Source organism: Phascolarctos cinereus, unplaced genomic scaffold (genome assembly GCF_003287225.1).
Source record: "Phascolarctos cinereus isolate Bilbo 61053 unplaced genomic scaffold, phaCin_HiC Scaffold_726;HRSCAF=1367, whole genome shotgun sequence".
Taxonomy (NCBI): Eukaryota; Metazoa; Chordata; class Mammalia; order Diprotodontia; family Phascolarctidae; genus Phascolarctos; species Phascolarctos cinereus.
The window spans coordinates 181,260,420-181,285,366 of NW_027556098.1; the positions used below are offsets into that span (position 1 = coordinate 181,260,420).

Sequence of the window (24,947 nt, forward strand, 5' to 3'; positions counted from 1 at the left end):
CTACTTACTTTACTGTGTGACCTTGGATGAGCCTTTTAATCTCTCTAGGTCTCAGATTTCTCATCTCTAATACTAGAGGACTGGACTTAATGAACTCTCTGGTTCCTTCTAGCATTATCATTCAAAGATTCTTTGAACACCATTCGAAATCTCTCACAATTAAAGAAATATCCAGAACAACCTTGAGGTACTTCTTTATGTCCACAAAGTTGGCAATGAGTTCAAAATGATAAAATTCAATCTTGCCATGCTCAGTACAAAATAATTATAGTGATGGCAAAGTTGCTGCTTCTTATGATCTTTTTGGAAAGCAACCTGGTAATATGGTAAGTATTATAAAACTCATCATATTTTTGACCCAGTGATCTTACTCCTAGGACTATATAACATAAGGATAAGATTTAAAGGGGGGGAAATGATCAAATTATTAAAAAATCATAGAAGTTTTATTTTGATAACACAAACTCAGAAGTAACCCCTATGCTTAGTGATTGTGAAAGGATTACATAAATTGGGGAAGTGAAATAGAATAATTGTCTGGTGGAAAAAAAATAAGAAAATATGGAAAGATTTCAATGAAGTGATGACGATGCATACATAGATATTGACCATATATAAAATAACAAAAATGGCAAAAATTATAATGTGAAAAAGAGGCAAATATGATGATATTTTGTGAATGTAAATAAATACACTTCTAAGCCAACAATAAATAGATTGGTGTTTATGGTGTTGTATTTGATTTTGTTGTTTATATTGTTAGTTTGTTTGAACTGTTATTGTTGTTAGGTTTATTTAGGTTTTATTTAAATATTTTAAAAGTTAAATACTTTTTTTCATTGAAGATATTCCTTAATTCTTTCTTTTGTTCAGACTTGGCATATGATTGTTCGTTTCTTTTTTCAAAAGCAGGTCATGTCAAGTATCATTGCTTCATTGTTTTTGACAACTGCTCTATTTCTGTGTAGGTCAATACTATAGAAAAGAAAGCATTTCAGTACAAAAATTATACAGAATTCAGAAATACTTGCTTATGATATGACTCAAAGTGTGATTATGTGTGTGTGATAAATGGCTGGTCTACTGTTGGCTTCTTTCTCTAGCTGACTCTATTTATTTCCTTTTGTTAAATTCCTTTGTTGGATTTTGGAGGTTATCCTTAGTTTCATATTTTTGAAAAAGTGACAGGTAAGGAAGAAGATATGAGTTTGCTCAATATCTCAGTCACACATAGTAAAGTTCTTATGCACTCATAAAATATCTCTTTATAAAATTTTGCAGGAGAAAATAAAGGAAGATTGAGATATACTATCCCATAATCTACTAGTCTTAGTAACACAGACAGGTAGCCTTAGGAGCTCTAGGTGGTGCAATGGATAGAGCATTGGGCTTGAAATCAGGAAGACTTATCTTCTGGAGTTCAAATCTGGCCTCATTCTAGCTATGTGACCCTGGGCAACTCACTTAACCCTGTTTGCCTCAGTTCTTCATTTGTAAAAAATGAACTGGAAGGAAATGGCAAGCCACTGTAATATCTTTGCCAAGAAAACCCCAAAATGGAATCACAGAGTCTGAAATACTGAACAATGACATGTAGCTTGATCAGCATAATTTGACAGGAAAGTGACTAAGAATCTGAGTGGAAAGATAAATACTGTATAAATGCTGATTCAATATAGAAAAATGTAAAGTCTTACACAAAGTACAAAAAGATCAGCTTTTCAACTATAAGACAGAAGAGACGTGGTTGGAGAGCAGTTTAGCAGACTACGAATTTAATATTAGTTAGCAGTGTGATGCAACAGCCAGAAAAGCTAATTCTATCTTGAGCTCCATTAAAAAAGACTGTTTCCAAGAATAGAGAAGTATACGCTGTCCTTGTCAGACTTCATCTGGACAGTTACGTGGGAGTCACAATGAGGTGATTTTTGGTTTGATGTTAAAAACTTGCTAAAAATAGGATGGACTACCTCCACAAGTAGTGAGGTTTTCCTCCTTGAAGATCTTTGAAAGATCTAGCATATGCTAGATAATCACTTCTCAGGTATGTTGGGGATTTCTTTCAGATATGGATTGGACTATATGGCCATGGAGGTCCCTTCCAACTCTCAAAATCTATGATTCTGTGACCATTGGTCTCCCTCTTTCTAGGCTCTTTCTTTTTCAATCTGTCTCCTCTATACAACTGGAGAAAAAACCAGCACAAATCTGATCATGTTACTCCACTTCTCGGAAGCCTCAGTGGTTCCTAGTAGATACATGCAAACTCTCAATATGGCATCTAAAATCTTTCACAATCTTATTGCAATCTGCCTTACTAATGTTATTTCATATTACTCCTTTTCATGCACTCTATGTTCCACCCCAAGTAGACTACTAATTGTCCCCTGAATTCATATTCTACTTCTTATCTCTATAGTTTCCCATAGTCTTCCTTTACCAGACATATCCTCCCTCTTCCCCTCTGCCTCTTAAAAGGCTTAGTTACCTACCATCATGGATCAGCTCAAATGCCACCTGAAGCCCTTTCTGATCCCTTCAGCTTTTAGGGTTCTTTTCCTCTTCCTTTTAGCTCAGATTTATTTATTTTTGTATATATTGTGTTCCTCCATTAGATCATAAGCTCCTTGAAGGCAGCTGATGTGCATGTGTCTGTGTGTGTGTACATGTGCATATGTGTATTTGGATTTATACCCCTCATCTCTAGCACACTATATCATACATAGCAAGTGCTTGATAAATGTTTGTTGAGTTCACAGGATCAGTGTCAGACTTGGTGATCTAGTTCAAGTCTTTCACTTAACAGATGAGGAAACTGAGATCTAAAAAGTAAAATGACTTGGGTAGGTACACACAGGTAATAGAGGCAAAAAGCAACCTCAGATACCCTCACCCCAAATTCAATCCTGTGTCATGCCACCTCTAGCCATATTCATGACCTGTAACTTGCCTCCAATGTGATTCTTTAGCTCCCAGCCTAAGGCCCTGTGTCCCAATAATCTCCATAACTATCCTGGACCAGATTTAGGGCAGGGAGGTCACCTGTCTCCTCTCCTAGAACTCTAACTAAAGAGTCTGGATGAATAGTTGAGTGAGATAGGAAAAGGGTGGTAGATAAGTGATCCCTTCCTCTAATACCACTTCTTCTACAATTTCTCTGTCTCCTACACTTATTCTCCTAATTAGAAACTTTTCTAAGAGAAAAAAATTTTTCTTTTGGCTTACAAAGATCCTTTTTTAAAGTGCAAATGAGACAGAGAAAGGGAAATGCAGAGGAGGGAAGGGTAAATGGGAATCTTACCATTCTGGCAAATGTAAATACATTTCTATAAGACATTTAACAAAACACTTTCTCAGAAATCCTAAGAGATATCCTGCACTTTTAATTGGTTTATTATTTCAGCACACTGTACAATTTCAGTCTTTACTGTGCGCTAAGGCGAGTATTATCAACCAGCACTACATCCACCCTCCATCTTCAACTAGCATATTTCTTGCTAAATATCACATATTTCTAATTCAAATATCAATTCTTGTTCTAATTCAGTTCTTCTAATTCTTGACTTCTATACACCATTTATGTTGTCATTATTCTATGTAATGTCATTACATATGAATATGAATACTCTATGGAATGTCATTACTCTAATAGTAAACTTCCTTGGTTATTTGGTTACTCTTTTTTCTTCTTCCTATTTTCTTGACTTTTTGTGTCTTACCTAAGTCTCTACTCTTGGCCCTTTCAATGGCTTCCCAAGGTTCTGTCCTTGACCTTCTTTCTATATTCACTTCTTCAATTCATTCACCCAATCAACAGTACCAGGCACTGTCCAAGACTTTGAGGATAAGACAAAGGGAAAAAAGGAGTTTACATTCTAGCAAGAGAGACAACATGTACACAAACTATATACAAAATAAATGAAAATAGTTGTTTTGGTGAGAGAGAACACTAAAACAAAGGGGGTTTTAAAATATTTTCATGTAGAAGGTTCTATTTAAATAGAAGTTTGGATAAAAAGGGGGAATCCTAAAAGGCTCAAAGTGAAGTGGTAGTGCATTACAAGCTTGTGACAACCTCTGCAAAAGTAGTATGACAAGAGATGGAGTATTGAAAAACAACAAGAATTACAGTTTGGATGGATTGTAGAATTCAGGAAGGGGAAAAATGTATATGTTTCAAAGTGTATGTTGAACCTAGTTTCTGGGGAGTTTCAAAAGCCAAATAAAGCATTTTATAATCTTATTCCAGAGGCAATAGGGAGCTACTAGAGTTTACTGAGTAGAGAAATGACATGGTAAGACCTGCACTTTAGGAAAGTAACTTAGTTGTTGTTCAGGCTTCATTTTCAAAGAGGACCAATGACATCATGACATTGAGGTCAGGGTCCAATGTGCTTGGCCATGGCTGATCAGTCCAATGTGAGTTCAGAAGGCTCTACCACAGGTCAAGCACAAATAATCCATCAGAACGTTTGGGATGGAGATGTCACTGGATTTGCCCCGCTCATATTTCCTGTGTGCTACTTCAGTTCTGCTTTGCCTGTGGAGTACAGCACCTTCTCTGGTAAGGGCATGCCAAGCTAGGCAGTCCTGTGCTAGTGTCTCCCATATCATACAATTGATGCTACAGTTCTTCCCAAAGACCTTGAGAGTGTCTTTGTACCACTTCTTCTGACCTCTGTGTGAGTGCTTTCCTTGTACAAGTTCCCTGTAAAATAGTCTTTTAGGTAATTGCATGTTTGGCATTCAGGCCATGTGGACAACCCATTAGAGTTCTGCTCTACTTCAATAACCATGTGGAAGATGGATTGCAATATAAAATCCCCTAGCAATCTTTACAACATGGCTTATTCCTACCTCTCCACTATTCTTACTCTGGGCTTTCTTCCATGCACTCTATGATCTAACTATATTGTCCTATTTGCTGTTTGTCACACAAAATTCTCTGTCTCCTCATTTCATAAATTGCAATGGCCAACCTCAGAATGGCCTAGAATTCTCTTTCTCCTCACCTCTTAGTTTTCTAGTTTTCTTAGTTTCTTAGTTTTCCTGGCTTTATTTAAGATTCAGCTCAAAGTTCAAAGCTCAGATCCTACCTTCTGAAGCCCTTTTCCAGTATTCTTCACCTCCTCTCCCTGCCTGCTCCCCCTAATTCACTTCTGTCTGAGATTTTCTATATACATTGTATATTTCTTGTATTTACATAGCTAATTGCATGTTGTTTTTTCATCCCCAGAGTTTAGTATAATGACTGATGCAAGGCAAGTGTTCATAAATGTTTGTTGATTGATTGACAAACTAGGAGGTGGTTTCAGTAACCCAGGTGATAGGTGATGAAGGCTTAGACTAAGTAGAGTAATGAAATGGATATGAAAGATGTTATGGAGTTAGATTAGATTTGGCCATTGAATGTATAGATGGATGGGGTAAGAGAGAGTGAAAAATCAATGATAATACTAAAGTTGCAAATCTAGGTGATTGAAAGGTGGGGGATACCCTTGGCAGAAGCAGGAAAGTTAGCAAGAGAGGCAGAAGTGGGGGAAAGATAATGTGTTTGGTTTTACATGTGCTGAGTTTCAGATACCTGACCCAACTTGATGTTCCAGTGCCATAAATAACTTGGATCCAGTCAAGTGTGGGCACGTACTTGGAGCTCGCTGACAGGTGAGGGAAAGGGCTTGAGATGAATGATTGACTAGCCAAAGGGATTGAAAAGGAATGGCCTAATAGAAAGAAGACAAAGAGCAGTGTCATGAAAACCCAAAGAGGAGAGAGAACACAGGAGGAGAGGAATGGCCAAGAGGATCAAATTCTGCAAAGAGGTTGAGAAAGATGAAGACTGAGAAAGGATGATAGAAGCCAGAGGGTAAAAGACTGATAAGTAGCAAGGTGGGGTCTAGGGCAGCTAGATGCCACAGAGGATGGGGCACCAGGCCTAAACATTTACTAACTATGTGACCCTGAATAAGTCACTTACCCCTGTTTGCCTCAGCTTCCTCATCTGTAAAAAGAGCTGGAGAAGGAAATGGCAAACCACTCTAGTATCTCTGCGAAGAAAACTCCAAATGAGGTCACAAAGAGTCAGACACAACTGAAAACAACTGAACCCCCCCCAAAAAAAGTCTATGGATAAAAAGAGCTTTTCTAGGGTTTTGGCTCTGAAAGGGAAGAGGCAGAGGATGAAAGCTTGAGGAGATGGTAGAGTCTAGTAAGGGTTTTGGTTTTGTTGTTGTTGCTGTTATTATTGTTTCCCGAAAGGAAAAGCCTTAGGTGTATCTGTAGGCAGCAGAGGAGCAAATAAATAGGAAGTAAAGATTATAGAAAGATGAGGAGTAAGCAATCTGCTGGAGAAGACAAGAAGGCATGGTATCTAGGGTTTGCAGGATTGGCCCTATTCATTCATACTTATGTAAAGAATGTGTTTTTTGGCCACAGGTTTGGAAATCAATGGAATGTGATCCAAGAAATACTTTTGAAGACAGAATAAGGCTGAATCCAGAGGTTACTCCTTTCTTAATATTCCAGTTATGGAAACAAAAGTTTCCATCGTCTTAAGACAGTGATAGCCATCTAAAACTCCTTTATTCTGAATCCCAGGCTTTTAATTCTGTCACAGATATGACCGAATTACAGAATCCCAGTGTTAGATGAAACTTCAGAGACCGTCTACTGAGTAACTTATTCCTAATTACCCCCTTTCCCTTCTGCTGTTTTCATTGCACTTGATTATAATGTATACATTTACACACTTTTCCCAAGAACTTCTTGAATGCTTAAATTGTGGCCAAGATATATTTTTTCCTGTTTACATTTTCCTGCTTAAAAAAAAGGCAAATGAACAAATACAGATCAAAATATGCAGAACCAAGAGAACAAGAAACACAATGACTAGAGTAATGTAAGATCACTAAAAGGAAGCCAAATTCAAAATAATAGAAACATTAGTGGAGGTCCTAGAGAAGAGATAATGAGACATGTCTCCTTCCTCTACTACTGTAGATATTATTAGAACCATTCTCTGCATTATATGTTTTTTGCTTAATTTTTTTTCCTTTTCTTAAGGGAGGGTTCAGTTTGAAAGGACATGTGGGAAATGAGTGATTTAAAGACTAATGGCATCAAAAAAATGTTAATATTCAAAACTTTGTTTTCTTAAAACTATAATTTTAAAATTGACATGAAATTATTGTTTCCTTAAATTCTCACCCTACTTGATTGTACACAACTGGCAAGTTGGCAGCTCTACAGAAATACATTGAGAGAGTCAATGATAGGAACACAAAACACTTAGACAAACAGTAGTTATATGTTGACACATAGTATTTCAGACCAAGTTATACAATAAAAGAAGCAATTAGATTATCTTGGAATACATACTTTCATACTACTTTAATAAGCTAATGACCATTTTCCAAATGTGCTAAAGAAAAATTCAACCAAAATAATTTTACTAGTTGTAAGAAAATAACTTGTTTTCTATTCTCACAATTTTACCTAAGAAGTAGCAATGTGTTACAGAGCCTTCTTTTTCTTTTTTATTCATCTAGTCGAGAACTACCCATTTTGTCCATTATCACAACTGAAAAATAATAGGTTTTAGAAATATCATTTTTATTTAAAATCTTAGTAGTAAATAAATTTGATTGCTTAACACATTTTGAGATTCTAAGGCATCTGGTAAGTATAATTATATTTAAGAATTACATATCCTTTTCTGTGGATTTAAAAATAGCAACATTTGTATTGGTTAATGGCAATCTCTAAATTCATCAGATAGTTACATTATGTTCTGGAACTCAAACATTAGGCTACAGGGATGGACCAAGGCTTATAGGATTTAGGGTCGTCTCGTGGAATCTAAAAGACAAAATACAGATTTTTAAAAGGAATATTAAGAATGTTTCAAAAAGCAAAGTTCATACATTCATTCAAATCATATAACTGATTGCAATTTACTTGAGCTGTTATCTATACCGAGTTTTTTTTTTAAATTCAAACAGTAAATCTTGATGGGACTGATGCTGCCATGAATATTCAGGAGGGGTTATCAGCATCTCCCCAAGGCTTAGAGGAAGAAGTATCCCTCAGGACCTGGGAAGGAAATACCTTCTCTGGGAGTCCAGGTCATGTCTGAGTGCCCAACTCCAAATGAGATCTCCCATTTGCATGGTGGCTAAGAATAGCTTCTTTTTTGTTTTTCAAATTTGTCCTAAAAGATTTTTTTAACCTGTTATTTCAGAGAAGAGTGGTTTAGTGGAAAGAGTGAAAGACTAGGATTCAGAAGAAGTGGATTTTAATACAATATTCATTATTAACTACCTATATGACCCTGAGCAAGTCACTGCTCTCAGTGTTTTCCTCTGGAAAATGGAAGGATTGGACTGGACAATTTCAAAGGTCCCTTATAGCCCTAACATTCTATGAGTAGCCAGGATTCTCAGTTGTAAATCACTGATTTAGTGAAGTAAGTGAATTAATATAGTTTGGAAAGGTCTTTATTTAATTTCCAGGGAAAGGGTGGCTCAAAGTCTTTACAACTGCTAACAAAGCAATATTTCTAATGATGCTGAGTCACTTCAGTGGCTCATAACTTATCAGATATAAAGGAAAATATGCTGCTTTGTTTGTTCCTGAGGACTTCAGGAGGAGTTAGAGGTCCTGAGCCTTATCCACTGGTGCCAGCCATATATTTGGTTTGTGGTTAGTGTCCTTTGCTTCAAACTTTTCCCCCTTCTAAGTATTATTTGGCTTTCCACAAGAAGGGGTTTCCTTTAAATAGGAAATTCTATGCCTCTTTTCTTGGAAGAACTTTGATTTAATGATGCAGTGAAATCAACCCATAATTAATATCACCAATGCTTGATTGTGACTCTAGGCAAGTTATTTAACCTCTTTTTACCTCAGTTTCTTCATCCATAAAATGGGGGTCATAATAGTATCTACCTTCCAAGGTTGTTGTGAAGGTTATTGGGAGATAATAATTATAAAGCACTTAGCACAGCGTCTAGCACATAGCAAACCCCACGTAAATATTAGCTATCATTATCGTATTCATTATTAGGTAACACTTTTTGAATGCTTGATAGGCACAAAGTTATTAAGGCACAATGGTGAGGTCTTGCTAACGTTGGAAAGAGCACTAGGGTTTACATTTGGAGGACTAGTTCCATATCACAAATCTTGCCTTTCTGTGTCTGTTTCTTCATCTGCAAAATGAAGGGATTAAACAGGAGGACCACTTCTCTTCCAGCTCTAAGAGTCTTAACTCTATCATATGTCACATGTTGTGCAACAGAAATCTCAAAAGTATATTTTGCAAAGGGCCAATGTTCCAAACATTTTTAACAAATTCAATATTATGTGTATTGAGATCATTTAGAATATGTGTAATATGTGATTATCCTGAATACTCTCTCCTCCCAAGGCAGAAAACAGAATATTGTACTGTAGCAGGTATTGGAGAGATGTTTGTTAAAGATCTAGAAGCCTAAGTTTCTAGTAGATAATAAGTCGAAGTTTGTCTCCAGTTCTCCTGCCCCTTTTTAGTGCTCTCTTCCCAGGGGTTCTGTGTCCTCATACCTGTGTCCCTCAGGGCTCATCCATTCTTTATTTGTTTTTTATTGAGGCTATATCTTACCTCAATACAATCTTCATTTATCTCTCCAATTCTGCAGTACCCTGCATGGGCACCTTGACTCAGGACCAACCCTCACACTGTTAACAATGAAGACAAAAGGAAAACAACACCCAGGCCCAATACCATGGGTAATGCCAGGCACTGCACACCTTCCAGACGCAACCAGTCACTCATGTACTCCTTCCATTCCCTTACTAGGACACTACAGTGACCGTCACATTCAAAATAGCCTGATCCATAATATCCTACTCCTTTCTCATTATCTGTGCATTAGAGGTTCAATGATGGTACAAGTTTAGCTGTCACCGTGTCCTAGGAATATCTCCAGGATTCCAAGCAAGATGAGACCCACATTGCTCTTCTTCTACCTTCAGGCTCAACAGTGCCCCAAATTCTCCTTATCATAACAGCATAATCACTGTTGGTCACTTCCAACAGGAGCTTCTCTGTCCTTGGCCCACTTATTTTGATTTTCATTGTCTGAAGGGTTTGAAAAGTTACAGCTAACTAACCTGATAATCTTGCTGCTAATGACAATGTAGTATCCTTCCCAGTGTTCTGACATTTACCATAATGCCTAAGGCCAAAGCAATGACTGTGAATTTCAGAACTTTGGAAAGCTGACAAGACAGATTTGGGACAGGAGGATCTTTCAGAAGCTCTGGTCACACCATAGAAGTTGCAGCCTAATCCACTTATATATACAGATGGCAATTTGGAAAGGGCCTGAGGATTAGGATTAGCATCATGAGTGTGACTGAGGTAAAGTTATGACTATAAGCCCTTCAAATATGTGTCCACACCCATGCACTGGTGTTCACACCCTTGGCAACAGTTTTGAAGCTAAGAAGCCCAGAGGAAGGTTGATTAAAATTAGCATACTTTCTTCAGTGTATCCCATTATCCTCTCCATTCTTCTTTAATTTTCAGATTTAACTAAATCTCTGAATGTAAAATGTTCTAACATTTTATCCTTCCCTTTCTTTTCTTTGCCTCTGTAGCACATTGCTAATAATAATCACATCTTAAAGTTTACAAAGCACTTCCACAGATATTATCTTAATTTGATTTTCACACAGTCTTGTAAAGCATGTAGTATTTCTATTTCATGGATGTGGTAAATGAGGTTCATATACTAATCCAAGGTCTCACGATGTGGGACAGCTAGGTGGCACAGTGGATAGAGACTTGGGTCTGAAATAAGGAAGACAAGAGTTCAAACCTTACTTCAGATGCTTACTAGCCATTTGACTGTAGGTAAGTCACCTTAATTTCTATTTGCCTCAGTAAATGGGAAGTAAAATGGGAATAATAACAGTATATATCTCCCATAGTTGTGAAAATCAAATGAGATAATATTTACAAAATGTTTAGCACATAGTAGGTACTATATAAATGGCATATAGTAGGTACTACATAAATGCTAGATATTCAATATTGTTATTATTTTTTGATGCTTATTAGTCATGGAATCAAGATTTTAATTTCAGGTCCACTGCTCATTGTACTTCACCACATCTACCTCAAAGGGCAACAATAATAATAAAAAATTTGTGTAATTTTTATAACTTTTTTAAAGAGGCATTTCAGCTATAGTTTGATCCTTACCAACAACCCTATAAGGTAAACATGTCAGGCATAATAACTATCAGATGTGAAGATATCAAATGACTTGCTCATCTTGTAGGTGGTAAAATAAAGACTTCAGAATGAGTCATTAGAACAGGTCTGGATAAAGTGAGTGGCTAAAGTAGGTCTTTAGTGACCTTTTTTTAACAAGAATTCCTAGTAAACCTCAAATAACTGTCTTCTTTTTGAACTGTGGTGGAATTATCTTCCTCAGGATACTTCATGAGAATGATTTTAGGAGCTAAATTGATATTACTAAAGAAAGTCTTGCCCCAACTATATTCAGAGATCTCTTGTGCTTATCCTTTTCTTAGCACCCAACATTTTAGCTTTTGGCTGGGATGGCATGATATGGAAATGTCCTAAAGTGATATAATGGAAAGACCACTTGATCTGGAGTCAGAAGGCTAGGGTTCAAATCCTATCTCTGATACTCCCTGTGTGATGACATTGGGTAATACACTTAATCGTTCTGGGCCTCAGTTTCCCAAAATGTAAAATAGGGGTGTGGATTAGATGGCCTCTGAGGTCCCTTCCAGCTATATAGATGTATGATTCCAAGAAATAATGAAAGCTTTCTAATTTTGGCTGGTATATAATAAAAGAGAGCATATAAACCTGTATGTGTCTTTAAAAAGCTGTACTGAATGCTTTCTTAGTTCTCCCACTACCAAATCCTTTGATGGCCTTTGTCTTTGCCTATGTAGCACTCTTTACCAATAAGCACTGTGTGGCTACTGTTCAGTCACTTTTTGTTACATATCTACTCATAAAATATCTCATTTGTCTTTTTCTAGTTTTCCTTTCTTGTGGCTCTCCTCTTTCAATATATAGTGTTTCCTCTCTTCCTTTCCTTTGTGCCTTTTTGCTCTTGGGCTGGGATTCAGGACTCTTCTCCTACCCTTGAGGGAACTGTTAATAAAACTAAGGAAAATTAGAGAGCTTGGAAAGCTAAAGAAACCCAAGGCGTGGGTTGAATGGTTTGGAAATGGAAACCCTTTCAACCAACAGTTATTAATTGAGCTTTCAACCTAACTGGGTAAACCAGTTTGCAATTGGCTTATGACCTCTTTGCTCAACTGAAAATACCCTTTCAAAAGTTACCAAAGATCTCTTAATTTCCAAATCTCCTGGGCTTTTCTCAATTCTCATCCTTCTCTACCTCTCTGCACCATCTGACATTGTTATTTGCCTTTTCCTCCTGGATTCTCTTTCTTCTCTGGGTTTTCATGTCACTGCTTTCTTAGTTCTCCTACCTGTTTGATAGCTCCTTCTTTGTTTCTTTGTTGATTCAGCATCTATATCACTGTGTGCCACAATGCTGTGCCCTAGCTATTCTTCCCTTCTCTCTGTACATTCTCACTTGGTGATGTCATTTTTAGCTTCCATCATTTCAATTATCTTCTCTACGCAGATGACTACCAAATATATATACCTAGTCCTAGTTTCTCCCTTGAGCTCCAAATGTCTCTTGGACATTTCAAACTGGATTTTCCATACTCATTCTGAACTCAACATGTCCAAATCTGAATCATTGTCCTTCCACTCAAATTCATCTCCCTTCTGAATTTCTCTTGTTGTTGAAGAATCTACTATCTTTCCATTAGACTGGGTTCACCACCTTAATATTAACTTCAACTTCTCATTCTTCCTCATCCCATATATCCAATCTGTTGCCAAATCCTGCCATTTCTATCTCCACTACATCTTTGCATCTGTCACCCTCTCTGTGCATACATGGCCACCACCCTATTTCAGAACATCATCACCTCTGGCTTGGACTATTACAACATCCTCCTAATTGATTTCCCTGCATCAAATCTCACCTCTTTTCAATCCTTCTTCCATAGAACTGCTAAGGTGATTTTTCTAAAGTGCAAGTTTGACCATGAACACTTTTCTTTTCAGTAAACACTAGTGACCCCCTATTGCCTCTAAGATCAAATATAAGATGCTTCATCTCGCTTTTTTTACGTCTCTTTAGAAACTGTCCTAAACCTACCTTTCTAATTTGATTATGCATGCCTTCCCTCACCACTCTAGCGAGTCTAGTCAAACTGGCTTTCTTGCAATCCTTCATATATAATACTCCATTTCCCATATCAGCACCTTTGCACTGGTTGCCTCCCATGCAACTTCCTGCAAACTTCAGACCAGTAATCACCTTCTACATGAAGCCTACCATGATTCCCCTAGCTATAATGCCCTCCCTATCTTTTATTTATTTTGTATATATTTATTTATGCATATGTTGCTTTTGTGACAGATTGTAAATTTTTGAGGGCAGGAACTGTTCCATTTTTGTCTTTGTATTCCAACACCTTGCCTAGCACTTCGCAATAGCAAGAGTTTACTAAATGTTTGACTGACTGCCCAATGATAAGGGATACAGATCAGAGAAGGAGAGATCCACTGTGGGTTGGATTGGAAAAGGTTTTCTGGAGGGAGTTAGACTTGTTTTGGATCCCAATTAATAGCTCACATTTACATGGCATTTTAAGGTTGACACTCTCCTAACAACCACCATCTGAAGCAGGTGAGGCAAGTGTTATCATTCCATTTCAACAGATGAGTGAACACATTGGCTTCAGAGGTTGTGACTTGCCCGAGGTTACATAGCTAATAAGTGTTGAAACCAAGTTCAAATGTAGATTTCTTGGCTCCAAGACCAGTGTTCTTGCTACTATACCATGGCGTCTCTCTTGATGGACAGTTAAGGTTTGGGAGAAACCTTTTCTTTTTGGAACATAACTTTCTATTCCAGAAACAAGTCAGTGTTTGACTGTTTTGTTTTCTTCTTCTTCCCTCCCCATAATCACTAATAAAGGGATCTGGCTACTTGACGATAAGCCCTACTGCCTTCCTTCTTCAAAGTGAGAAGTCGTAGAGAGGGTTTTGATAACAACAGAAAGAAGTTGCAAGGAATACATAGAAAGAAAGAAAAAAAGAGCTCCATACCAGGTCAGTAAATTTATCCACACAAATCTTTCTAATCAGCTCAGGGGTTGCAGGGCTGTTCATTGTAAAAGTCTCAGTTAGGCCTCTCTCCTTTCGTGCTGCAGTCACAGCATCAAGTACAGCAAAGAACACAGATGATCCAAGGAACATTCCCGACTCACCTAGGCCCTAAGAGAAAACACAGTTGTTTGAGCAGGGGTGAGTTTCACATCCATTCCTAGAACAAACAATATTTAGACAATACAACAAGCAATGTATAAGCATAGGTAGCCACTTCCTTAACAGCTTTTCAAGGGTGGTGTAGGCAACCCACATAGACTTAAAATAATTTTTAAAACTACTTTATTGATGTTCTTTTAAAACATCATTGTCCCTTTGCACTACATTTCTATCCTATCTGCCAACAGAAAGAACCCTACCCTATAACAAAGTACATTTAGACAAAATAAACCAACACATTGGCCATGTTTGAAAATAAACGCATGTCTGCCTCATTCTGGACCCATAGTCTACCACCTCTCTGCTGAAAAGTGGGAGGCAATACTTTACTGTCAGTCTTCTGAAGTCAAGACTGGTCATTGCATGATCAGAATTCTGAAGCCCTTTGCAGTTGTTCTCCCTTATAATAATGTGGTAAGCACATAAATTATTCTCCTATCTCTGCTTATTTCATTCTTCATCTGTTCATGTAACTCTTTCCAAGTTTCTCTGAATTCTTCATGTTCCTCATCTCTTACAGCTCAATAATATGCCATTACTATCACAAAAGAAAATTTGTTAAGCCATTCCCCAATCAATGGGCATCCAACATTCATTCCAGTTCTTTGCTACTATAAAAAGTGCTGCTATACATATTTTTACATACATTGAATCTTTCCTTCTGTCCTTGACCTACATGCAGTATATCCTGCTTCAATTTCTAACTCAAAAATAATGTATGCCTAGACCATCTGCCTTCAAATTCAATGTACTTTTCCCTTGCCGCAGGTCTCGGGTTTTGTTCTTGTTGTAGAAAAATAGGAATATACTACTTTGAAAAAAGAAATCTCTCGAAAAAACTTGAACAAATTTACAGATATTTATTGAGGACCTAGTATGTGCAAGTCACTGTGCTTTGAGCTATCAAGGATACAGAGGTAAGTAAAAATAACATTCTATGTTTCATTTAAATGAGAAGACTGGGCATCGACATATGGAAATGTAGTTAATATTAGGGTCTAGATCTCACCCTGATCAATTTTTAAGACCCTAAACTTCAAAGTTCCCCTCTCTGACCTTTGTGAAAGGAAGTCATGAATAGGAATATGTCTTGGGGTTAAGAAGATGTTTGTTTTAGATATGCTGAATTTAAATGAATTGAAGCATAATATCCAGGTAGAAATGTCCAGTAGACAGTTGGGTATGATCTGGAGCTCAAGAGAAATCCATGGAGGATAGATATATATTTGAGAGTGATCATTAAAGCTCTGAAACTGAAGATACCAGAGAGGTGATAACTGAAATCACAGGACTACATGAAGTACCAGTCTGAGAGTAAAATTTCAGATTCATATTTTCCTACTGGCCATTTCTACCTAGATATACCAACAAAATCCTCAAATATTTGAAACAAACTTATCTTTCTCTTAACTTCTCTTTCTGTTACCACCACTATAATTCTCTAATTCACCTATACTTAGAACTTCAGGCATTGATTTTTGTCTCTTTCTCACTCAATCATCTATTCCAACTGCAAAGTATCTCATATTCCTACTGCTGCCATTCTGAAGTTAGACCTTCATTACCTATTGCCTGGATTATTATTTAAAGACTCCCTCCTGGTCTTTATACCTCTATTCTCCTCCATCCAAACCAATTAGTCCTCTATACTGTTGCTAGATGAATCTTACTAATGCAATGTCATAAATAATAATCATGAAAGCTCCTCATCTCAAAAACCTTCAGTGACTCTCCATTACCTATTAAATGAACTGGGTACTCCATAATTGGAGTTCAAGGCCTTCGTGATCTGGTTCCAACCTACCTCATCTCACACTATTCCCCCATACTGATATATTCTAGACATACACTGGATGCTGCATTGTTCTGTGTTCTATGAACTAGTGCTTATCCTGAATTTTATGCCTGAATTACCATTCTAACCCAATGATACTCTTTAGTGTGATCACTACCTATTTTTAGTCTTATCTATCTTTAAAAATCCAGTCCAAATTTGACTTTTTTCCATTAAGCCACCTTCATATGTCTCCCACCTCTCTCTTCTGAACTTTTTTTTAAAAAAATCATATTCTAAGGCGCAGTGGATAGAACACTGGGCCTGGACTTGAGAGGACCTGAGTTCAAATCCAGACTCAGACCAAACGCTTATTAGCTGTGTGACCCTGGGCAAGTCACTTAACCCCAATTGCCTCACATACCCAAAAAAAATCATATTCTATTCTACTTTATAAGTATCCGTGTACATTCAACTTGTTGATGTTCAATAATCCAGTCATGTCTGAAGTCATGAGCCTATTTGGGGTTTTCTTGGCAAAGATACTGGAGTAGTTTGCTATTTCCTTCTCCAGTTCATTTTACAGATGAGGAAACTAGGGCAAATAGGGTTAAGTGACTTTCCCAGGATTATATAACTAGTAAATGTCTGAGGCTGCATTTGAATTCAGTTCTTCCTGACTGTAGTTTGGGCACTTTATCCACTGTGCCACCTAGCTGCCAAAAATCAATCATACCTTTCATTATTGGATATCTGTCCAAATTTCTTAATTTAAAGGACACAAAAGTATGTCTTTCCCAGAAGTACATCTTTTGAATTATCTCCATCAAACAAACTATTTGTCAAAGATGATCAAATGAGGTACACAGAAGGTGCTGAATAATTAATTAACTGACAGAGAATTTCCAGATCTATCATCAGGACATTAAGTTTTGAATTACTCCTACATATAATGACATCATTCTAATGCAATTTTCCCTTCTCATATTCAATAGTTCAAAGGATCTGTGATCTAAGATTTAGATCAAAATCAACTTATACTTTCTCATTATGTCCATGCCCTCCCAGAAATTCCCCACAGCAGATATACCAAGACCTTCTTTAAGGGCCTTTTAACATGCCATGTGTATGAAAGGCAGTATGACATAGTAAATAGAGAGCAAACCTGGTGGCCAGGAACACCTAGCTTTAAGTCTAACCCTTCACATACAGTATCTGCATCACCCTAAGCAAGTCACTGAACTTCTCAGTACTCCAGGAAACTTAAGACTATAAGTACGGTACCCTATACCAGGGGAATCATAGGATTAGTCCCTATCTCTATATTCACTTTAGCAATGACAAGTAACAGTAATTATGTTTAGATTCATCCATTAAGTAGCCATTTTTAGATTTAAATAATTTAAAGTCATGGATGTTTACCTTAGATGAGTAGATTGCAATTGGGTTTTTTGTTGATGTTAATAAGGAAACATTAAGCTCCTCTGGGATGTCAGTGATTGAAGGAATCTTATATTCATTTGGGCTTCGGGTGTACAAGACTCCCTCAGGAGAGTATTTCAGTTCTTCCAAAGTATAAAGTCCAACTCCTTGGGTAAATGCACCTTCAATCTGAAAAAAAAAAGAAAGAAAGAAAGAAAGAAAGAAAGAAAGAAAGAAAGAAAGAAAGAAAGAAAGAAAGAAAGAAAGAAAGAAAGAAAGAAAAAATGGGCCTCACTAAATATTTTATTACTTATGCATTTCAGGAATCCATGATTTTTGTCCCCATGGGTTCTCCCTCTACCAACAAAGATGTAACCTCCTCTTATGCCTTAGCTGCTTAGCAATTTTTTGAGTTGCTATAATCAAAAATATTGATTATCCCACGGCCAATCCAGTGATATATTAGTGAATCTATTCTACAGGTATTAAAAATATACTCCATCAATGGGCCTATCCATGAAGCCTTTCAGCTTACAAGGACCAGTCAGAATTTGTGATACTCTAGGTGATCCTTGCAGAAGCCAGGGTAATTTCCACACTATGATGGGACACTGGAATGAAATTTTTAAACGTATTTTGTATTTCAAAATCATAGAGTAGGCAGTTGAAGATGTCACTTTAGATCACATCCTGCAGTCACAAAAAAATTCATCTCTTTATATCCAAAATACTGGTGAGCCTCTCCAAACTTAAATCCTTCCTAGCTTAGCCCAAGCTACCATACACTCAACAACTTGGATTGCCTCCATGCCACAATTTGACATTGGAATAAAAGTTTGTGGACATTTTATACAGTATAATAATATCTTACATTAAAATAATAGCACACACACACACACAAACACACACACACACATATATGTATATATATGTACATGTATATGTATATATATGTACATATATATGTATATATGTGTACATGTATATGTATATATATGTACATATATATGTACATATATATATATATATAAACACATATATATGTATAAAATCTTGCTTGATTCTCACAACCCTTTGAGGTAAACATTTTATAGTTGAATAACCTGATTCAAAACATTTAAGTGACAGCACAATGTAAAGGAAAGGGTATAGTCATAGAGCCATCAAGGACATGGGTTTAAATCTTATATCTGATATTTATTAGCTGTGTCACCATGGATAAATTAGTTAATTCCTCAGGCCTCAGTTTCCTCAATTGCAAAGTGTGAATGTAATGCCCAGAGTACCTACCTCACAGAGTTGTTTGTAAAGGACAAATGAAATAATATATATGAAGTTCTTTGAAAACCTTAAAGCATCTTACATGTTAGCTATTAAATAACTTGCCTGAGACATCAAAGTAAATAAAAAGAGCTTTGATTTCTTCCTAGACTTTCTGACTCCAAGCCAATTCCCACTTACTTTATACCTCAGCTACTCCTGTGGTACTAGAGAGTGCTAAATACAGTAAAATTCCTGTTAATTTCATGTTCCTAGCTAAAATTTTACTATTTCAGAAGAAAATTGAAAATTGTTCAGGATATTCTGAATTATCATAAAATGTATCATAATGCCCTAATATTAGTAATCAACTCTTTTTCATACATTACTACTCCTTTTCAATCATTTTCCTTCTTTCTCCTTGCACCATCCTCTCTTTTTTGGGAAGCTGCGATGAAATGTTGGCTTAGCTATTATTGTATCATGAGTTAAACAGAGGTGGCTGCTCTGTTCCACAATCACCTGTGAGCGGGGTGGATCAAAGCTAATATGGCAGCTTTACCTGTTCAATTTTCCTCTTCTTATCCCCTAAGATCCAATTTGGTCAATTGAAAAGTACAATTTAAGATCAAATTTAGGTAGGTTGCCAAAACTACTTAAATAAATAAGGAGCTATGAATGTCTTATGTGGTATGAAGGAAGGATTCAATAAAAAAGAAAATCATTATGATGGTGGAACTTTTTAGTTGCCTTTAAAGGATATATGTCTTCTAGTCTGTTAGCAGGAATACTCAGGGGAAGCACATGGTCTTTTTCACACATACTTCAAGGCTCAATTCAAGTGCCACCTTTTCTCTTTACACTTGCCGTATTCTTCCTTCTCAATTTTTCCTTGACTACACATAGTTGTGTTTTAAATACCACCTGCTATTAGAATGTAATTAGAATTTATACAGGTTTCCTATAAAGGCATTCTCCTTTCTATCTGTATAGTCCTAGCACCTAGAATGGTGCCTTAAATGGTTTTGGGTGATTTGGCAGTTTTGGTTTGTTTGGTTTTTTATTTTTATTTTTTAAATAACATTTTATTTTTTCCAATTACATATAAAGATGATTTTAACATTAATTTTTTAAAAAATTTGAGTTCCAAATTCTCTCCTTTTCCCTTCCAGCCCTCCAAGTTGTTAAGCAATTCAATAGAAGTTATACATTAGTGATCAGGCAAAACACATTAGTCATGCTGTGAAAGAAGACAGACCAAAAAAGAAAAAAATCACAAAAAATATAGAAAGTGCTTCAACCTGCTTCAGTATGCATTCAGATTCCATCAGTCCTTTCTCTGGAGGTGGATAGCACTTTCGTCATGAGTCTTTTGGAATTGTCTTAGATCATCATATCACTGAGAATACCTAAGGCATTCACAATTCATTATCATCAACATTGCTGTTATTGTGTTCAGTGTTCTCCTGGTTCTACTCACTTCACTTGTCATAAGTTCATATAAGTCTTTCCATATTTTTCTGAAATCATCCTGTTGATCATTTCTTACAGCACAATAGTATTCTATCACAATCATATATCACACTTTGCTCAGCCATTCCCCATTTGATGCGTATCCCTTCAATTTAAAATTTTTTGCTACAACAGAAAGAATTGCTATAAATATTTTTGTACAAATAGGTCCTTTTCCTTTTATTAAATCTCTTTGGGAATACAGACCTAGTAGTGGCAGTGCTTAAGCAAAGGGTATGCACAGTTTGATAACCCTTTTGGCATAGTTCCAAATTGCTCTCCAGAATGGTTGGTTCAGTGTCCCAATTTTCCTACATCCCCTCTAATTTTTATCACTTTCATTTTCTGTCATATTAGCCAATCTGACAGATGTGAGGTGGTACTTCAGAGTAGTTTTAATTTGCATTTCTCTAATCAATAGTGACTTAGATCATTTCTAAAGATAGCTTTGATTACTTCATCTGAAAACTGCCTGTTCATATTTTTTGACCATTTATTAATTGGGGAATGGCTCTTATTTTTATAAATTCAATTTAACTCATATATTTAAGAAACAAGGTTTTTATGAAAGAAACTTTCTGTAAAAAAATTTTCACAGTTATGATTACTAATTGTTTATTTCCCTCTATCCTACTTTTCCCTGTTTATCTAACTCTCTTCTTTCACTCTGTCCATCCTCAAAAGTGTTTTCCTTTTCAATACTACTTCCCTCAATCTGCCTTCTTTTCTATCAGTCCCCCTAACACACACCTTTCTCTTTTTCCCCTCTCCTTCTACTTTCCTATAGGGTGAGATAGATTTCTATACCCAGTTGGGTGTATATGTTATTTCCTCTTTGAGTCAATTCATATAAGAATAAGGTTCAAGTGCTCCTCCCACCACTTCCCTCTTCCCTTCCACTGTAAAATCTCTTTGACACCTCTTTTATGTGAGATAATTTATCCCATTCTGCTTTTCCCTTTTCCTTTCTCCCAGTGTATTCTTCTTTCTCACTCTTAATTTTATTTTTCTTATATCCCATTCCATCATATCCAACTTATACTCATGTCCTCTGTTTATCTATACTCCCTCTAATTGCCCTAATAATGAGAAAGTTATTAGGAGTTAGAAGTATCATCTTCCCATGTAGGAATATAAAGTTTAACCTTATTGAATCTGTTATGATTTCACTTTCTTCTTTACCTTTTTATGCTTCTCTTGAGTCTTATATTTGAAAGCCAAATTTTCTCTTCAGCTCTGGTCTTTTCATCAGGAATGCCCAAGTCCTCTATTTCATTGAAATATTTCATTTTCCCCCTGAAGGACTATACTCAGTTTTGCTGGGTAGGTGATTCTTGGTTGTAATCCTAATTCTTTTGCTCTCCAGCTTATCATATTCCAAGCCCTACAATCCTTTAATGTTTAAACTGCTAAATCTTGTGTTATCTTGACTGCGGCTCCATGATATTTGAAGTTCACAGAATCTCTAAAATCTATCTACTCACCTCTAGCAGGCATCTATTGACCCCAGATTAAAAACCTCTGCTCTAAAGTGTCATCTTGACTGTGGCTCCTCAGTATTTGAATGGTTTCTGTCTCACTGCTTGAAGTATTTTTTCTTTGACTTGAGAGCTCTGGAATTTGGCTAAATATTCCTGGGAGTTTTTATTTTGGGATCTCTTTCAGGAAGAAATCAGTAGATTCTTTCAATTTCTATTTTATCCTCTGATTCTAGGATATCAGGGCAGTTTTCCTAGATAATTTCTTAAAACATGATGGCTAGGCTCTTTCTTTGATGATGGCTTCCAGGTAATCCAGTCATTTTTAAATTATCTCTTCTCAATCTTTCTTTTCAGGTCAGTAGTTTTCCTGATGAGATGTTTCACATTTTCTTCTATTTTTTTTCATTCTTTTGAATTTATTTTATTGATTCTTAATGTATCATAGAGTATTAGCTTCCACTTGCCAAATTCTAATATGTGAGGAATTATTTTCTTCAGTGAGCTTTTATACTTCTTTTTCCATTTAACCAATTCTGCTTTTTATGTAGTTCTTCTCTTCAGTAAAGTTTGGTGCTTTTCACCATTTGATCTATTCTGTTTTTTAAGGCGTTATTTTCTTTTTGTGCCTCCTTTACTAAGCTGTTGACCCTTTTTTCACGATCTTCCTGTATTGCTCTCATTTCTTTTCCCAATTTTTCCTTTACCTCTTTTATTTGATTATTGAAATCCCTTTTTAGTTCTTCCAGGAATTCTTTTTGGGCCTGAGAACAATTCACATTTTTCTCTGAGACTGTGGATATAGTGGTTTTGATTTTGACTTCTCCTGAGTCTCTGTTTTCATCTTCCCTGTCACCATAATAAGTTTCTATAGTAAGGTTCTGTTGTTGTTATTGTTTGCTCATTTTTCTAGCCTATTTCTTGAATTTTAATTCTGTTAAAGTAAGGTTCTGTTCTTGGGGTGGCAGGGACACTATCCCAAGTTTCATGCCTTTCTTGCTGCTGCTCTCAGAGATAGTTTGGGGGGCCTGTAAGTTTTTAGTTCTTCCAAGGTAGTATGATATAAAGAGAAATGTAGTCACTGCTCACCTGGCCTGCATTCTGATCTGTGAGCAACCACAAGCACTCTTTTCTACCCTGGAATTGTGACCAGTGTCCCCACACCCCTGTGGCCACAAGCTCTGTATGCCATGGCTCCTTCTCATCCTATGACTGTGACCCAGGACTATGAACCAGATCAGTATATGGGCAATGCAATAGAGTCATGGACCCATTGCTAGCAAAGAGACCCCTGTAATCTCCTTCTGACCTCCCTTACTATCTGTGAGCTGAGAGCTCCAGAAGCTGCTGCTTTTGCTACAGTTGACTCAGTCACCCCCATGGCCTGCTGCTTGTTCACTGGAGCACAAGTCTGTGCTGGAGTGTGCTCTATTCTCACCCTTGTGCAACAGACCTTTCCTGCCAAACTTCTGAGTTGTCTGGGGCTGGAAAATTGTTTCGTCCTATCCTTTTGAGAGTTGAGACACTCCAGAATTTGTTTGAGACATTATCTAAGGAGGGGAATTTTGGAGAGCTCAGGAAAGTGTCTGCCTTTTCTCCCCTACCATGTCTAGGCTCTTGTTTGTTTGTTGTTTTTGAGTGTATATTTTCTTATTCAATTAAGCCCAATGTTCTAACTTTTTGAGATTTGGGTGGATCCTTTTTATCTTCTAATGTGTTAGTTATGATAATCAGCCAGGTATATGACAGCTAAAAATTCAGTAACCATGACAAGCCTTATTTTATCAAAGTTATTGATAAATAAAAAATCACACAGCAAATGCCAAGCACAAATCCCTTTGGCATTCTACTAGACACCTCTTCCCAAGATAAAAATCAATCATTAATAATAATTCTGAATATGTTTCTCCAATGAGTTCTGAATCTACTTAATATATAACCTCAAACATAAAAACTAACAAAAGAGACTTCATCTAATGTTTTGTTAGTATTAAAGTAAACTATATATGCTGTATCCTCTAAAGTACCAATATGGTAGTTTAGATAATTTCTCTGGGTTTTCTAAAACTAGTCTTTCTCCTGATAAGCTATCTCAGCTTTAGATATTCCTTTTCCTCCCCCCTAGAATACCACCTCTCCCTCACCACCCCCCATCCAATATTTAGACCCTTCCTTGCTGGAAACTTCTAGCTTCCCTGGTAGATGTATGCCTTCAAGGTTGAGAGTCAGAGTTTCCTGCTAAAGATTCCAACTTCCCCAACAAATCATTACTTTTTTTTTTTTTGCACCGCTGCTCTCCCTTGATGCCATGGTGATTAATAGACCTATAGAAGTACCATCCATCAAACTAAGTAGAAGTGGTGAGAGTTTTGGGTAACAATAACCAGACCAAATGGGCAATAATACACAGTACTATCATGGATTCCCTCCTTTTGCCATAATCCAAAGATATAGAGCCTGATGCTCTGGCAACATCCCTAGTTACATCCCTTCATTTTTCTTCTTCACCAAGATGTGTATGTATTAGATTTTGCCCTACTATGACAGTCAGATACTGCTGTAATTTTGGAGGTATGTCATTTGCTTAAAAATTAACATAGAGCAAATGGAAGCTAATGACTCCATGAGAAATTATAAAACAAAACCAAAAGAATGAAAAAATAGAAGACAATGTGAAATATCTCATTGGAAAAACAACTGACCTGGAAAATAGAGCCAGGAGAGATAACTAAAAAATTATTAGACTACCTGAAAGCAACGATCAAAAAAAGAGCCTAGACATCATCTTTCAAGAAATTTTTAAGGAAAACTACCCTGACATTCTCGAACCAGAGGGTAAAATAGAAATTGAAAGAATCCACCAATCACCTCCTGAAAGAGATCCCAAAAGGAAAACTCCCAGGAATATTATAGCCAAATTCCAGAGTTCCCAGGTCAAGAAGAAGATATTGAAAGAAGCCAGAAAGAAACAATTCAAGTTTTGTGGAAACACAGTAGGATAACACAAGATTTAGCAGCTTCTACAATAAGGGATCAAGAATATGATATTCTTGAGGTC

At 36.6% G+C, this 24,947-nt stretch overlaps 1 protein-coding gene across 1 annotated transcript in view; it reads right to left on the reverse strand.

Moving 5' to 3' along the window:
* Positions 1-7,370: 7,370 nt before the first annotated feature.
* Positions 7,371-24,947, reverse strand: part of LOC110207269 (aldehyde oxidase 3-like) — a 108,644-nt gene continuing 91,067 nt past the window's right edge. The window contains exons 33-35 of the mRNA XM_020984898.2: positions 17,640-17,828; positions 14,225-14,392; positions 7,371-7,857 (exon numbers count right to left, since the gene is read on the reverse strand). Of these exons, the coding sequence (XP_020840557.1) occupies positions 7,804-7,857; positions 14,225-14,392; positions 17,640-17,828 (411 nt within the window). The 3' untranslated portion in view covers positions 7,371-7,803. The remainder of the gene's footprint in view (positions 7,858-14,224; positions 14,393-17,639; positions 17,829-24,947) is intronic.